General features: G+C 48.4%; 1 protein-coding gene across 2 annotated transcripts in view; it reads left to right on the top strand.

The window, feature by feature from the left end:
- The window catches only part of NEGR1 (neuronal growth regulator 1), a 175590-nt gene that overhangs the window by 122233 nt on the left and 35830 nt on the right, over window positions 1-17527 (top strand). Inside the window, exon 7 of one of the 2 annotated variants that reach the window (XM_031505577.2) lies at window positions 16772-16813. The exons of the other annotated variant lie outside the window; for it this stretch is intronic. Within the exon in view, the coding sequence (XP_031361437.1) occupies window positions 16772-16813 (42 nt within the window). The remainder of the gene's footprint in view (window positions 1-16771; window positions 16814-17527) is intronic. 2 annotated transcript variants of the gene reach the window in all.

Raw genomic sequence — 17527 nt, forward strand, 5'->3', positions numbered from 1 at the left:
CTGTGACCTGGGATCCCCATCCCATGGGAAGCCCCTGAGGAATGCAGGGACACAGGGGGTTCCCAAATCCCAGTGTGACCCTGTTCTGTGACCTGGGATCCCCATCCCATGGGAAACCCCTGGGGAATGCAGGGACAGGGGGGAATCCCAAATCCCCAGTGTGACCCTGTGCTGTGACCTGGGGGAGTTTGGGATCCTCCATCCCAGGGAAACCCTGGGGAGTGCAGGGACACGGGGGTATCCCAAATCCCAGTGTGACCCTGTGCTGTGACCTGGGATCCCCATCCCATGGGAAACCCCTGAGGAATGCAGGGACATGGAGGGGGATACCAAATCCCCAGTGTGACCCTGTTCTGTGACCTGGGATCTCCATCCCATGGGAAGCCCCTGAGGAATGCAGGGACACGGGGGGATCCCAAATCCCCAGTGTGACCCTGTGCTGTGACCTGGGATCCCCATCCCATGGGAAACCCCTGAGGAATGCAGGGACACGGGGGTAATCCCAAATCCCCAGTGTGACCCTGTGCTGTGACCTGGGATCCCCATCCCATGGGAAGCCCCCAGGCTGTGCAGGGACACGGGGGGTTCCCAAATCCCAGTGTGACCCTGTCCCATGGCCTGGGGAGCCTGGGGTCCCCATCCCAGGGGCACGGGGAAGGGCAGGGCAGTGCCCTGAGCTGGCCCTGCTGCAGCAGGGTGGGCTCCTCTGCCAGCCCCGACCCCACCCCTCATCTGGGATCTGGCCCTGCATCCCGGGCTGGGCGTGTCCACCCTGTTCTTTCAGAAGTTTAAACTTCTTCTGAAAGTTTTCTATGCCTTCTGATGTTTACCTATTTCTGCTGCAGTTTCTCACATACTGTTCGTATAAACAATGATTGCTTTACATTCTCCTTCGTGAGAGGAGAGAATTAATTAGTTATTTTAACCAATGCAGTTAGAGAAGTAGCAATTTCACCCTCCAATCCACTGTCACCTTTAGACTTCTGTATATTGCAGAATCAGAAATAAACTTCCTCTTTTTCCCCTCTTTTGCATCTAGCCTGCATGTGTGAGTTATTTCGTGTTGTAGTGCCACAGGCGTGCCAGGCTCGTCAGGAGTTTACCCTGACTTCATTCATTAACTGGCACCTTCATTAATTAACTGGCACCACAAAGTTCATCCTCACACGCAGCAGTTCCATTTTACTGACTGAGAAATCACATCTCAGTGCCTTTGTGTTACCCTAGTTTTTAAAAGTGTTTTCTTTTATAATTCTTTTAAAAGTTTTAAAGTTCTCATAAAACTTCTTTAACCTTTTGATAATGTTTACATATTTCCACTAGAGTTCTCATACACTGTTCATGTAAATAATAATCGTTCTACATTCTTCTTTCTAAGAAGAAAAAAATTAATAGACTGTTAGTTTAACCAGTGTAGTTAGAAAAGCAACAATTTCATCCTCCAATTCCCGTCATTTTTAGAACTCTATATATTATGAAGTCAAAAGTAAAATGTACTCCTTTTGTCTTCTAAGCTTACCAAACTTCTGTATACTCATTTCATGTCCAATAACATTTTTGGGCCTGTGTCAGGTTTCTGCTCAGGTTTAGCTCCACAGCTTTGCCTGGCCCACCAAACCTGACATTTCTGGAAAGAAATACATTCTCCAGGGAAATTCCCTTTGTGTCCACAGTTTCTGCTGTTGTCCAATTACCTGAGAAAGATTTTGCTATTTTATCTCTCAAATACCGGCCTGGAAAGCAAATCAAATTTCAATTTGCATAGTTCTGTCTCAGCCAGGCGGGCTGGTCTGCATCAGAAAATGAACAGAAAAAGTGTCTGCAGGTATATATATTTATTTATAAGCTTAAATGAAAATTGCTGTTCTCATTAGCAGCCTGCTGGAAGGCTGCAGCATGAGTCAGAGGACAGTTATTGATTCAGCAAGGCTTGGATCCAGCCCCTTGGGCACACAGCACCGGCTGCTGCAGGAGAAGTCTGGTCCAGCCTGGGAATGGTCCATCCTGGACACGGACCCAGCTCCTGCAACTCAGAGCAGGACTGAGCACAAATCCACAGTTTGGGGGTTTTTATTTCTGCTCCTGGGTGTTCTGGGTGCTTCTTGGTGACCGTGGCTGATCTCTCTGCTTCCTACAGCTGACTTGGTGTCTGTGGTTCCTACAGCTCCCTTGGTGTCCCTGGTTCCTACAGCTCCCTTGGTGTCCCTGCTTCCTACAGCTCACTTGGTGTCTGTGGTTCCTACAGCTCACTTGGTGTCTGTGGTTCCTGCAGCTCACTTGGTGACTGTAGTTCCTACAGCTCACTTGGTGTCCCCTGTTCCCACAGCTCACTTGGTGTCCCCGGTTCCTGCAGCTCACTTGGTGTCTGTGGTTCCTACAGCTCCCTTGGTGTCCCCTGTTCCCACAGCTCACTTGGTGTCCCTGGTTCCTACAGCTCCCTTGGTGTCCCTGGTTCCTGCAGCTTCCACCAGGAGTGTCCCAGGTCCAGCTGCAGCTGCTGGACCTGCCCCCAGTGCCCTCCAGGTGGATGTTTGTGGAGATTTCTGTCCCCTGCCTTTCTGAGGGCATCCATCCCATGGGTGGATGCTCTTGGGGTGCAGCAGGTCCCAGCTGCTCAGGGCTGGGGAGAGCTGGCAGCAGCAGGGCTGCAAATGCACAGAGATGCTGCTCCCCAGGGCAAACAGCTCAGAGAGCTCCCCGGAGCCCAGGGCACTCCAGCCAGGGAATCCCTTCCTGCCCTGCCCTGTGCCCTGGCAGGGCTGGGGAGCCCTCCCAGAGCTCATCGCTGGGAGCTCGGCACCCCGGATTCATCCGCTGCAGAGAATGGATAAATGGCCAAATCCCCCATTTGCCTAAGCCATAATAATTCTGTTAAATGTTGGGTTTGAGCTCCTTCCATATGGATGCCAACTGCTGCTCCAGGTAACAATTACCGAGAGTTATGAAGGAATTTTCTCTAAATCCATTTTCCAGCTTGAGCTTTATTATGAATTATGTGACAATAAGTGACTGAGATGGGATGAGGCAGAAATAACCCGTTTGTGCAAGGCCAGGAACACAAGTTTCTCCTTGACATTTAGCAGAAATGTAAAGGCCTGAGAGTGGCTCAGGGAAAAATCAAGCAGAAATCAAACAAAAGCCCCGGGGTCTTTCTGTGGGTTCTTGCTGAGTTGCCCCAATGCTCTGGTTTGTTCCATTTGTGTTTATGTGCAGAAATTTTGCAGTTACCCACGGGGTTCAGACTCCTCTTCTTTCCCACCTGATTAAATCAGAGGGGTTGAAGCGAGGCCAAATCTTCATTTTAGGTACCAATTATCATAAAATCCTGGAATGTCCTGGGTGGGGAGGGGCCCACAGTGATCACTGATCCAGCTCCTGGCCCTGCAGACACCCCTCAATCCCCCCTGCCCCTGATTGTGTCCAAACACTAATTAAAACATTCCATGGAATATTAAATTCCCTGTCTGTGCCCCCTCAGGGGGAGCAGCACCCATGGGCAGAGCTCACTGTACCTCGAGTTTCTTCTCAGAGTACAAAAACCTCCAAGTAAATTTAAAAAAATGGAAAATCCAAAGAATACAAATGGGATGAAGACACAAAGTGCTATGAATAGCCCCATAAATAATGATTTAGATTTATTTTACAGCTCAGGCTGGAACACAAACTTCAGCCTGGCCTCAAAACTTGGGGAGGGAGGGAGGGAGGGAGGAGGCTCAGAAAGGAAGCAGAGGATGGAACAATCCCCAGGTGAAGGGACTGGAGACAATTACTGTCTCTCCTGGGCAGGAAAAGTGGGTTATTGGAATATTGGCAAAGGTGCATTAGGAAGTTTTCTCATAACACAGGCCCAGGAGAGAGTCACTTAGGCTGATCAGTGACCAATTCTAAACCCAATGCAAAGCACTTCTTCATTAGAAGGTTATTAAGTGCAGAACTCATTTTCATATCGAGTTGTTGAGCAAAGCTCAGGGGGCTTTACAAAGGAATTAGATATTGATCGAGGATATCCTGAGTTTTCAGAGAGATCAGAAAATAGATTTCAAACCCAAGACTTTGGTATTTAAGCAAATAGTCTAACAGGCTGGAAAATGCCAAAACTGAAATAATTTCCCAGACAAATTCTGGGTTAATTGACAAAAGCATTTGCTTAAACCCAAACATTTACCTGCAAAGTTTGTGTGCTTCTACCGAGTCAAGTGTTTGTAATTTAGGGATTGCCAGAAAATAGAGACTTGGTGATTCCACAGCTTCACTGCATCTTCCTGCTCTGAGTTCCTGAGTGTCTGGGCCCCAGTGAGCTGAAGGAAAAGAGGAAGGGGAAAAAATTAATCTTTTTTTTTTTTTTTTCTTTCTGCAAGAAAGCTAAAAATAACTTCAGAGATTCAGAAACAAGAGGTTTTCAGTGAGCCCACACCGGAAGCACTAATTAACCTCTGTGCTGAACCACAGAGGTAACAAAATGCTGAGGTGCCTCAACGAGCCTCGAAAATCAAGAGCTCAATTACTGCTACCCTTAATTCCCCCTCCAGGTTTCTGTGTGGAGATTTGGACTGGATTTGCAATAATAAATTGAGCATAAAAGCTTTTCTCTTCTCAGGGCTCTTCCAAGCCTCGGGTGCAACACTCTGGCATCAGAGGCTTTGATTTGTGATATCAGAACTATTCACAGAAAAGGGCCTGTAATGAATTTTTCAGAAACTTCCTTTTTTCCCCCACATATCTAAAGTAACAAAGCTGATTTCTTGACTTTTAAATGTCCTGCCATGAAGCACCTGGAGAAATAACCTGAATTTTACTGTGGGGGAAAGCGCTGTTCCTTTAGAGACCATTTCTTTAAATTGATATTCAGAATTTTAGGCTTGGCAATATTTAGATTTACTAACTATATTCAAAAATAAAACACAGGCATGAGAGCTGAATCATTTAAATTCTGTTAATTTATTCAGTTAAAATTATATTCCAAGGAAAAGAAGAGAGATTTTTAAAGGCTGAGGATGTGAGGAAGGAAGGAGCAAATCTCATGGAGGGGCTGCACGCTCTGACGATGTAGCAGCTTTAATTTAGTCAATAAATCGTCCATCTTTTGCCAGCCCTTTTTCTGAGGCTGGTGCTGAGCTGTCCAGGGGGCTGCAAATACTCAGGAAATGCCTGCAGGAATGGGAAATCAGAGTCAGAATAGAACTGGGGCTTATCTGGCTCAAAGGATAAAAATGTGGATAAAAATCAAACCACAAAAATGTGGGTTTTGTTAGGTTTGGGGGGTTTTAGTTTTTTTTTTTTTTAAATGTAATTTTACAGCCAGTGGTAGTTCTGTGCATTTATTCAGCTTCTCCATCAAGTTAATTCAATTTATTCATCTTAATCAAGCGCAGACTTTGAAAAATCAGCTCCTGCTGGTCCCAGAATGTTGCATGCAGGATGTGTGGTTCCAAAAAGTGCTTTTGAAAGTGCTTTTGCAGAAGCACTGCCCTGCTCCGGGCTGTCCCCAGCCTGGTTCTGAGGCAGTGCTGCCCATCCCTGCTGTGTTTTCCAGGGCACAGCTGCACAAAGGAGGCAGCTGTGCTTCCCTGGCCTGGCCTGCAATGATCACACCAGGGTTTATTCACCTGCTCCTCTCCTTTCTCCCTGCAATGATCACACCAGGGTTTGTTCACCTGCTCCTTTCTCCCTGCCATGATCACACCAGGGTTTATTCACCTGCTCCTTTCTCCCTGCCATGATCACACCAGGGTTTATTCACCTGCTCCTTTCTCCCTGCCATGATCACACCAGGGTTTATTCACCTGCTCCTTTCTCCCTGCCATGATCACACCAGGGTTTATTCATCTGCTCCTCTCCTTTCTCCCTGCCCTGCTGCACCTGCAAATTTCAGATTCACTCTTCACTCCCAGACTGGCCCAGGCTGAAGGGACCACAGCGGCTCCTCTGGAGCCACCTCCCTGCTCCAGCAGGGACATCCCAGAGCACAGGATTGTGTCCCAATGGTTCTGGAATATCCCCAGAGGGGAGAGCCCACAGCCTCTCTGCACAATCTGCTCAGGGCTGGCACTGCCCGGGGCAGAAGGGCCTCCTGTGCAGGGGGAATTGCTGGGCTCAGTCCCTGCCCGTGGCTCTGGGGCCATCGCTGGGCCTGGAGCAGAGCCTGGGGCTGCTCTGACACCCAGGGACAGACTGGGACAGGCAGGGACACACAGGGACAGACAGGGACAGACAGGGACAGGCAGGGACACACAGGGACACACAGGGACAGACAGAGATACCCAGGGACAGACAGAGATACCCAGGGACAGACAGACAGGGACAGGGACACCCAGGGACAGACAGAGATACCCAGGGACAGATGGGAACAGGCAGGGACACACAGGGACAGACAGGGACAGACAGAGATACCCAGGGACAGACAGGGACACACAGGGACACACAGGGACAGACAGAGATACCCAGGGACAGATGGGAACAGGCAGGGACACACAGGGACACCCAGGGACAGACAGGGACAGGCAGGGACACACAGGGACACACAGGGACAGACAGAGATACCCAGGGACAGACAGAGATACCCAGGGACAGACAGGAACAGGCAGGGACACAGGGGACACCCAGGAACAGGCAGGGACAGACAGAGATACCCAGGGACAGACAGGGACAGGCAGGGACACACAGGGACAGACAGAGATACCCAGGGACAGACAGAGATACCCAGGGACAGACAGGGACAGACTGGGATGGACAGAGACACCCAGGGACAGACAGACAGGGACAGGGAGAGCCAGGGACACACAGGGACACACTTAGAGATACCCAGGGCTGAGCGCTCTCACTGGGCTCTCTCCAGGCTGAGCAGCCCCAGCTCCCTCAGCCCCTCCTGGGCACCGAGATGCTCCAGGCCCTTCTCAGCTCCAGGAGCTCCTGGCCCTGCTGTGCTGAGGAGCCACAGCTGGACACAGCACTCCAGGGCCGGGCACAGGGGCAGGATAATCTGCTCCTTCTTAACTTTACCTCCATCTTAATTAATCTCCTTTCACAGAAATTGTAGTCATTTCAGGAATCTCATCATGACATGGGCACATCTCCTGTGTAATTTATAGAGATTGTAATGATTCATTTGATAGGCATTGTCTGTGGATTTCGGCTCGTCAGGGATCAGCAGAGCTATAATTACACTGTAATTACTAAATAAGTTATTCACAAATTGCTATGCCAGTGAAAGCAAATAGCAGAGCACTTGAAGAGTTTCCAGTTCTGGGCACGTGTTCGACCCGTGTGGGGAGTGCGGGGCTGGGAATCCATGGAGCATGAGGGAGAGCTGCTGGAATCCATGGAGGATGAGGGAAAAGGGCTGGAATCCATGGAGTATGAGGGAGAGCTGCTGGAATCCATGGAGGATGAGGGACAGGGACTGGAATCCATGGAGTATGAGGGAGAGCTGCTGGAATCCATGGAGCATGAGGGACAGGGGCTGCTGGAATCCATGGAGCATGAGGGAGAGCTGCTGGAATCCATGGAGCATGAGGGACAGGGGCTGGAATCCATGGAGTGTGAGGGACAGGGGCTGCTGGAATCCATGGAGCATGAGGGAGAGCTGCTGGAATCCAGGGCACAATGAGGCCAGTCCTACAGGGACCATCTCTCGGACCACAAGTGGACCCCAAATGCTGGGAAGTGTGGGCACCTGGATCCATGTGGACACCTGGATCCGTGTGGGCGCCTGGATCCGTGTGGACCCTCCCCATCAGCTCCCATGTCCGGGCTGCTGCTCCCGTGCGACGCAGGCAGATCCCTCAGGTTCCTTCTGCTGGTTTCCTGGGAAATGTGGTGACGGGCTGCCCCTGCAGCGGGCAGGGCTGGGTGGGACATTGGAAGTGGTGCCTTGAGGAGCTGGAGCAGAAGCTAGGTGTAGTTAAGAGCAAGAAAGAGAATATTTATGGCAGGGCCTTCAAAGGCCACACCCTGGAGCCACAGCCCTGGCTCTGCCGGGAGGGCTCCAAGATGGGAGCAAAAGAGGGCTTGGTCAGGAGATCTGACATTTCTATAAGTTCTGCTCCATTTGCATACAGGAGATAACTGCCTAATTAACAGCTTCAAATGATAAAGTTTCATCCTCCTTGCTTGCTTTCCCTCTCTCCCTTGTCACGTTGTTTGTGCTTTGGGCCTGAGGTTTGAAGAGATTGTCCTTGAGTCTCCAGCTAGAGCAGGATTGTTTTGTCCTCCCCACGCTGGGAAAAGATCCCAGTAACACTGAATAATATAAAGCTAAAAGCTGCACACCAATACGGAGCAGAACAACATAAACCCCAAGGTTTTCAGTTTCTCAGTTTCAGTTTCCCCACTTTTGACAGAATTATTCCCTGGCAGGGTGGGCAGCCCTGGCACAGGTGCCCAGAGCAGCTGGGCTGCCCCTGATCCCTGGAATGTCCAAGGCCAGGCTGGGCACTGGCCAGCATCTCCAGGGGCTGTTGGGCCATGTTTATCCCCAGAAGTGCACTGACAGTTGTGCAGATTTAAAAAGTGACCTGTGAGAACAGGAATATCGATGCTGGGAGCCAGGGCAGTGCTAATCATATGTTTCTGAGCAGCAAAATGCTAACAGATTTCCAGCTCTGCATTATTCATGAGCTCCCATTTATCCATATGAATGGAAGACCAAGCTCAAAGGACACAGCCAACTCTGGCACTTTTTCTTCATTTTGTTGCGGTGTCAACAGCTGTAAAAACTATTAAAGCAGCAGTTTTCCCTGGAAAAATCCGAAATGGGGGATGAGGACTCGTGAGCAAATATTGTTTGTCCTTTAGAACAGTGTACTTTGAATAACTAAATCAAAGCATGAATAACTAAATCAAAGCTTTCATGTCCCTTTGGTGACCTGGACATATCCCAGTGTGTGAAATTTGTGGCTTTCTCCCTTCCTGGCCTGCTCTGGTTTGGGTTTTCCTCTGAGTTTTCTTGGCAGGAGCTTCTCCAGGCACACCTCGGTGGGGTGCAAGTGCTGGGGGTCCTTCTGAAACCTGTGAGGATGTCAGTGCTCACATTTATTTCTCAAATCTGATCAAATCCATGATTAATTTAGTCGATTTTTTTCTTCCTGTGTTGCACCTTTCCATTTTGAATGGTTTGGTGCTGCAAATGCCGATGCAAAGACGTGCCCTCACGTTAGTGGGTATATAATTTCATGATCCTCAAAAAGTGGCCTGCAAATGAATGGCTGCTTTTGCCAACACCCATTTGCTGGGGACAAAGTTCCCTGATTTATTCATTTATGCAAAATACAGGCAGTCCTGCGAAAGGTAAAGCCTTGAGCATATACAGTGTCTTATAGATGTGAAATTGTTGTGAGAGTGAGGATGGAAAATGCATATTTTTACTGCCAAGAGAATCAAATGTGTGACCTTTAATTAATACATTATTTTGAATGTTTTTAATTAAAATATAAATTTGTCTGTTGCTGGTTCACACACACACACAACACGGCCCCTCACATTTAAATTAAATTAAATTGAATTTAACTAAATTAAATTAAATTAAATTAATTTTTTTCACACTATGAAATTGTTAATCCTGCATAAAACATGATGGCTCACTCTGGAGCTTATTAAAAAATAAATAAATAAAAAAGCTTTTAGTAGACCGGGGCAGTAAAGCAATGTGTTTAGTACCTTTCTCTGCCTTTCCATTTGGAAAGCAAATTCCATCTGAATTTAAGTAAAATTTGAAATTCATCCCATTGTGCTGCCAGCTGAGAACAAGTCTGGGACCCGGGGCTGGAGGTTCTGGCACAAACCTGGAGGCTCTTAAAAATTACCTTTTGTTGGACTTCTTGTACAACAGGGCACGAAAAGCTGTCAATAATGTGGTTTTCTACCGCCTTAAAAACATTTGAATATTTATTGAGAAGCCCTTGTTATCAAGCAAAGCAATCAGCTGGAGGTGTAGAGCTGCCGGAGGATGGAGTGAGAAAACTCCTTGGCAATTTCAGGCCTCAGACTTCAAGTTCACAATTATTATTTTTTTAACGTCTCACCGGTGTAGAGCTATTAAATATTTATCATCCTGTAATAAAAGAATAAACCATTTAAATAAAATAAACCATTACGAGGCAATTAAGGTGTAATAACTCAAACCTGCAGAAAAGCTCTAATTGTAATTGCAAAATATTAAGGGTGAGAGAAAGACACGGAATAAATTAAGGTCACGTCTCTGCCCCATCCACTCAGAGTTTCCATCCAAAAGATTTATTATGAAGTGTTTTTCCATTTTTCCTGGTACTGAAACAGGCTCTAGCTTCCCTAGGCTTAAAGACCTCGATTTCACAATAAATCATTAATCTTTAACAAAGCTGATGAAGCCTGGGGGAGATTAGCTTAAATAAACCCAGTTAATTATCAAAGGTCATAAATTGAAGCAGTTATGAGCATTTTTTTAATTAACTAATGAGATGGTATTTAACTGCCAGTTGTGTTTTGGTCCAGTTATTGATTCCTCCGCGTTGAAATATCAAAGTCAAACAATCGTACTGGTGCAGATGGAACTGAAAGGAGCTTTTTGCATTCTCCAGCTGGGAATGTTCTCCTTGGGACCATCCCAGCCATCCCACCCTGTGCATCCCTGAGAGCTCTGGCAGGTTTGGGAACGTGCCCGTTCCCTGGGGAGCACCCCATGGAGAAGAACCTCTCCTGAGATCCACCCTAAACCTGCCCTGAGGAATTCCTGAGGGGTGGCAGCCACCAACGTCACGAGTGAGGGGCTGCAGAAAGCAATGGAACATTCCAGAGTTTGTGTTCCTTGAAAACAGGTTGGGTTTTCTGCCACTGGAACAGTGAAGGACACTGCGAATTCATTATAGCATTGCTTTTTTATTCCCCAAACCAGAAATTAGGCGTGGCTTTACTCACAGCAAAGCACATTTTTCACTTTTAAAGCCTGGTATCCCCCTCGCAGCTGTAATTGCTCCAGCACAACCGTTTGCTTTTGGACCAGCTGCAGAGCAATAAAATCAGGTACCACTGACGCTGCTGAGCCAGGGACGGGCAAAATGGGTCATACCATTTTAGAAGGTAGACTGAGTGCTTATATAAAAACACTTTTTTTTTAATAGAGAACATTGTGAACATGAATTCCATTAGAGTAAAACCATTTCACCTGGTCGGTGCACTGGACTCAGGTCAGTGTGGCAGAACATATCACATATCTATGAACAAAATGAACAGAAAGAGAGATAATCGATTGTTTACATTCCTCCTGGACTTCTTCCCAGGCTTAGCCTGGCAGAAACCTCTCTCCTCTCTCTGACTGAACGAGAATATCCAAGTACCACTGTAACAAAAAGTGGGATTGGTAGCTTCAACTCTAGACCTGGTCCCAGGGATGGGCTGGTGCTGAGCTTGTGCAGGGAGGGGGCTCCGGAGGACTGGAAAAGGGCACTGGCCTTTGGAATGGGAATAGGATGGGATGGGATGGGATGGGATGGGATGGAATGGAATGGAATGGAATGGAATGGAATGGAATACAATGGAATGGAATACAATGGAATGGAACAGGAATGGAATACAATGGAATGGAATACAATGGAATGGAACAGGAATACAATGGAATGGAACAGGAACGGCCAGACAGGAATGGGATGGGAAGAGCTGGGACGCCCTGGGCAGTGCCCAGGCTGCGGCTGGCTCTGCCGGAGCTGCTCCTGGGATGGATGTCTCTGGGGGCACGGGCTGAGATCACTGCTCTGCCCTCTGCTGAGCTCCCCCTGCTCTCTGGGGGATGAAGTTTGGGCTTTGCCGTGGACAGGAGCCAGGGTCGGTGCTCTGCTCCCTCGGGTCATCCCTGCCCAAATCACCCGAGTTTCCTCCTCACAGGAGCCTGGTTTGTTTGGGGAGCTCCGAGGAGGAGCAGCGTGAGCACAGGCAGGCTGGAGAGGTGCACGTCCCCCTGGAACTCTGGAGGAATCTGCCCCCAGTTTGTTCCCTTTGCTCAGGCAAACAGGGGCTGATGAATCGCTGCCTTCCTAACCACATGCAGGAGATTTGCTAGGCAAATAATTACCAGTAATTGGCCTCTGGTAAACTAAAAGTCAGGGTTTATTTACTTGCTTGTTTTCACCTGCCTGTATCCTCTAATAGCTCCTTCCAGCTCATATTTTTCCCAAGCCTTGGATGTCAGGAAGCTGCAGCTGTGGGTCCTGCCCTCCTCGAGCACGTCTGTAATTCTCAGCCCCGCTGTCCTCCCCTGCCTGGGAATTGACTGTTGTTTTGACAATTTTATGTGCAAACATATTTAAATCCCTCTGACCTCAGCCTCCTGAGCTGATTGAATTTTGTTTTAACTTTGGTCTGGCAATTTCCATTTTCATGTTTTTATGCAGAATGCCAGGGTTTCTGCTTGTGATAAAACTGAGACAAAAATAGGTTTGGGTCCGTGCTGAATTTCTGTGTGAGCAGAGGGGCTCTCGTTTTGCTCAGGGTGCCTCATTCCTTCACTGTGTTCTTGAGTGGAAATGGTGGGGTTTAACTTGGACTTGATGATCTCTGAGGTCTCTTCCAGCCTTAATGATTCTGCAGTCTCTGGGGTCAGCTTTGCTTTGGCGGTTCCCTTCCTGTTCTGGCTTTCCCAGCCAGGGCCTTTTTGCAGCCAATTCCTTTTGCTCCCTGTAATTTGCCTCCTTGTGCTCCCCTTTCATGGGATGCTTTCCCATTCTGATAAGAGGTTTTCTCTGCCAGCTCTTTTCTGCTGGGATCAGAAAGGAATTTCTAGATACAATCTCTGTGCTTTTGGTAAAAGGCAGCTACTAAACGTCCTTGGCATTTAACCTCACCTCCTTGGCCCAGCTGCCTTTAGTGCTTACATTCTGCAGAGGTTTCCCTTTTGAGGATTAGAGCTGCAGCTACAAATCCCTGGGGTTTATTCTCCCACTCCATTTGAACCCTCTCAGCTGCTGACTGTCTGGGTCATTTCCAGCGTTAGATGCGGCTCACCACCCCCAGCCAGAACTGATTTTGAGGAGAACAGCAGGATTTACCTCTTCCCATGACAACCTGCTGGGGATTCCTGTGCCCACATATCCCAGCAGAGCTGGGCTGCCACACCAGCACTGCCTGAGCCTTTCCTGGTGCACCAGGGCAGGTCTGGTTTGGATAGGAGGGAAAATTCCTTCCCTGGTGAGTCAGTCAGGGGCTTGGGGCTTGGGGCATTTAGAGCTGGGCAGGAACTGCATCCCCACTTCTCCAGGTGCGTTTGGCAGCCAGGATGTTGTGCCAGTATCCCCATGCCCAGAACATTCCTGGTTTATGTTTTTGAGCCCAGCCTGACGCCAAGCTCTGCTTTAAACCAGCGAGCCGGGTTTGGTGTCCCCGAGGAGGTGGCTCTGCAGGGACCTCACACAGGTCCTGCACACGCAGCCCAGCTCTGCCACGGGCACAGCAGCAGCTGCTGGGCACTCCCTGCTCTTCCAAAGCCCCACGGTCCAGCTGGGGAGAATTCCCCACTGCAGCCCTAGACACGGTGGGTTTCCATTAGACTTGCAGATTCCTTTTCCACAAGCACCCTTGGAAATGTGAGCAGCCCTGATAGTGCAGGACTGGGTCCCAGGGAGGTGCAGTGCAGATCGTGCCACTCTTGCCCACGCTTCCCTGCCTCCCAGGGCTCCTAAGGAGTCATTAACAAATTTTAATTTGAATGAACCAGCCTAGCGTGCTTCTCCAGAACCAGCTGGTTTTGTTTTCTCTCTACAGACCTGAACATTTTCATGAATAAAGATTTGCAAAGAGTTTCAGAACTTGAAACTAGAAATAGATCCGTCTCTCCAATGCCTTGGTCTAATAATGTATTTAAAAATGAGATTTTTTGCAAGAATAATACATTAAATCACCGCCCTCGCTTCCAGCCTCAATGCTGCCAGGAATCTGTGACTTTATGCTACCTTAAGCACCTATAATTAAGTCTAGATATGATGTTTCCCAGGGAGACACGATCCCAGCACAACCCCTGCTGGTTTGGGTAGGGTATTTTGCTTTTTAATGAAATATTGTACTGACTGAGTGTGTTAATTTGCCTGATTGTTGGAGAGAATGGTGTTCATCTGCAGCAAGAGGAACTTTCCCAGGAAGCCACAGTCACGAGGATTGAGTCCTAAATTCCCAAGAAAAAGATGCTGTTAACTTAAGGTAGCCAGAAAAATAACGTTTGTCATCATTGCACAACACATTTGAGCCAGTTTGAGAATTATCCATGAGGAGAAGGCTGTAATTGCTCAGAACATTAAGGCTTGGGAGAAGTTAAGGAACACTAAATCAAATTATTGTCACACTTTTAAAACAGCCTTTAAAATACAAAACCCAGGAAATCTTGATAGGCTTTTGTTTTGTCTGAGCCTCTTGTTGGACCCCAGCTCCTGTTTCTCCTGCTGAAGTCAGGGTTGCTCCGTGCAGGGGCACAGCCTCCTTTGCCAGGGGAACATTTTGGGGTGGGAGCATTTGCTGTGCTGAGTTTCCCTATTTCCCTGTGCTGAGTTTCCCTTTTCCCTCATGTTGAGTTTCCCTTTTCCCTTATGTTGAGTTTCCCTTTTCCCTCATGTTGAATTTCCCTTTTCCCTCATGTTGAGTTTCCCTTTTCCCTTATGTTGAATTTCCCTTTTCCCTCATGTTGAATTTCCCTTTTTCTTTTGGGTTGAGTTTCCTTTTCTTCCTTGTGTTGTTTTTCTTTTCTTCATGTTGAATTTTCCTTTTTCCCTCAGGCTGAATTTTCCTTTCCCCCATGCTGAATTTCCCCTTCTCTCAGGTTGAATTTCCCTTTCCCTCATGCTGAATTTCCCCTTCTCTCAGGTTGAATTTCCCTTTCCCTCATGCTGAATTTCCCTTTCCCTCATGCTGAATTTCCCCTTCCCTCATGCTGAATTTCCCCTTCCCCCATGCTGAATTTCCCTTTCCCTCATGCTGAATTCCCCTTCCCTCAGGCTGAATTTCCCTTTCCCTTGAATTGAATTTCCCCTTCCCTCATGCTGAATTTCCCTTTCCCTCATGCTGAATTCCCCTTCCTTCAGGCTGAATTTCCCTTTTCCTCGCCTGGAGCTCCAGCAGCTGCTCTTGCTGGGGCTGTCCCTGATGTCCCCTGCGTGGTGCAGTGGCACCCAGGCCCTCCCTGTGCCCCTGCCTGAGAAAGCACCTTTGGGATTTTCAGATCCAAACCCCACAAATGCACCTTTGTGGCTCTTTCCCCCTTTCCCCATCCACACCTGTGTCACAAAGTCCAAGTTTCTTCAGTTTCTTGAAACTTGGGCATCGCTGCCATGAATTTGGCATCTCACAGATTTCTGCATTTCTGGGCAATTTTGCTTTCTCTCAGTTAAATATTCTGGGGAAAAGCCCTGTTTGTGCCCTGGCTGGCTGAGCAGAGTTTTAAGGCACAATGAGCACCCTCCCCATCCCTCCTCTTCCTCGCTGGAGCCAGCTGCACGTGCCTGGGATGCTCCTGCATGGAGAGCAGCATCTCCCCCTCTCCCTTGCCATGCCATGCTGGGGAGTGAGGTGGGGTACCAGGGACAGACCCATCTGCCCCTGCCCCTGCACAGGGCTGGGAAACCTCGTACCCAAAACCCTTTTTATGCTGAAGGTGTCACCAACTTCATGGATTTTAATGCCAATTAAAAGTTTAACACAGCTCAAATTCCATTTCGCTTTCAAAACGTGATTTGGGTTCATCAGCACCCACAGTGTGTTTGTCAAGGTGTTGAATAATTGGTTTTAAGGTTGGAAACATTCATCTGCATTAGCAGAAGTTTAGCAGTTGGGTAAAGAACCTTCATAACTTTTTATTTGGGGAAATATTTGTCTGCTATTTCTCTTGAACTCGTGTTTGCACAGTATTAACCTGAAAAGCAATTGTAGGAGGAAAAAAACCCTCAAAATTGGCCAGGAGCTGGTGTGTGCTCAGCCATTCCCTGCACATCCCTGCTTGTCAACTCGCTCCCATTTTTTTTCATTAGTTTCTTGTTATAGTCAAGATATGGTCAATGATCTTTTGAGCTTGGTAATTTTGTTAAACCTTTTTTATGAGCAGTATTGAATTGCTGCATTGAGACGGGAGCTTGCTTCCGTGCAAGATTAATTGGGACCGGTATTTCATTTTGCATAGCACTATTCAAAGCTAATAAAAAGGCCCAGAATAATGAATTTTAAAGTCAAATTATAATGAAAAGCCACAGGTGATTGTTTCATTAGGCTGGATGCAGGAGAACTGTGTCTTCTCTTAACTTTGCCTGTTTGTATTGGTTGCCCTGGGGGAAGTAAACAACTTCCAAATGGGTTTGATGTTTCTGAGAAATGTTCTCTTCTGGAAAGACTTCAATAATTAAAAAGATGTGCCTTCTTAAAAGTTCACCGAAGCACAAAACAATTGCTTTAAAACATTCTTTGTTCAAAACTGTTACCTTGACTGATCTTCATGGGAGGAAATTGCCTTCAATGGAGAGAACAAAGCCCTTCCCTTAGCCAGGTTTCAGTGGCTCCCGGGAGAAAAGCCTTGGAGCTCCAGAACCCCAGGGGCAAAAAGCCCGGCCCGGAGGGGGTGTGATGGTGCTGATGGTGTGCACAAAGTGTGGGTAAGAGCAGTGCTGGGTGAGCTCCAGCACAGAGCTCTGCCCAGCCCCACTCGAGATTGAACTGTGCTGTCTCTTGCATGACTGTTTGCTGTCTCATTCTGTACTTGTCTTCCATGTGTGATTAACTCCCAAATGTTCTCTTTTTCTTTTTTTTTTTTTTTTTTCCTTTTCCCTTTTTGTAGAAATTATTGAGCCTACTACCTCTAGTCGTGTCTCGAGCCCAGGTCAGTATCCCCCGCAGGAGGTCGGTGCCTGCCGGGCCTCATTGCCATCCGTGCCCGGGGCTGACCCGGGCTGCTGTGTCGTGGTAGTGCTGGACTGTCCCTGTCTTTGTGCTTCCATTGGTGTGTCTTCCCTGCAGGCTTCGTGTCTCGTCCTCTTTCTCCCTGTTTCGAGCAGCCTGTCCCCCATCCCCTCCCTGCCACGGGTCTCTGCGGTGGGGCTGTGCAGGGCACTGCTCCCTGCGGGCACCTCCCTGCTCTGGAACCACCTCCCCCTCCGAACCCTTGCTGGTGTTGTTGCAAATGTGGGTCTTGGTTGGAGGATGTGCAGATCTCTCGCTGCCTCGTCTCTGGCTGCCTGTGGGATGGAGCAGGAGCTGTTGGGAGGGCTTGGTGGGGGCTGAACGCTTCTCCGTGGGCCTGGAGGGCACCCACAGCTCCTGGTGCTCCTGCTGCATCCCCCTTTTCTTGGGGATTCCTGTTACTGCTCCCCAGCAGGACCCCTCAGTGGGGCTGCTCACAGAATCTTGGAATGGTTTGGGTTGGGAGGAACCTCAAAGCCCCTCCAGCGCCATGGCAGGGACACCTCCCACTGTCCCAGGTGCTCCAGCCCCAGCGTCCAACCTTGGGCACTGCCAAGGATCCAGAGGCAGCCACAGCTGCTCTGGGCACCAGTGCCAGGACCATGCCTCTCTCACAGAGAATAATTCTTTCCCA

This window comes from Lonchura striata, chromosome 9, assembly GCF_046129695.1.
Source record: "Lonchura striata isolate bLonStr1 chromosome 9, bLonStr1.mat, whole genome shotgun sequence".
Taxonomy (NCBI): domain Eukaryota; kingdom Metazoa; phylum Chordata; class Aves; order Passeriformes; family Estrildidae; genus Lonchura; species Lonchura striata.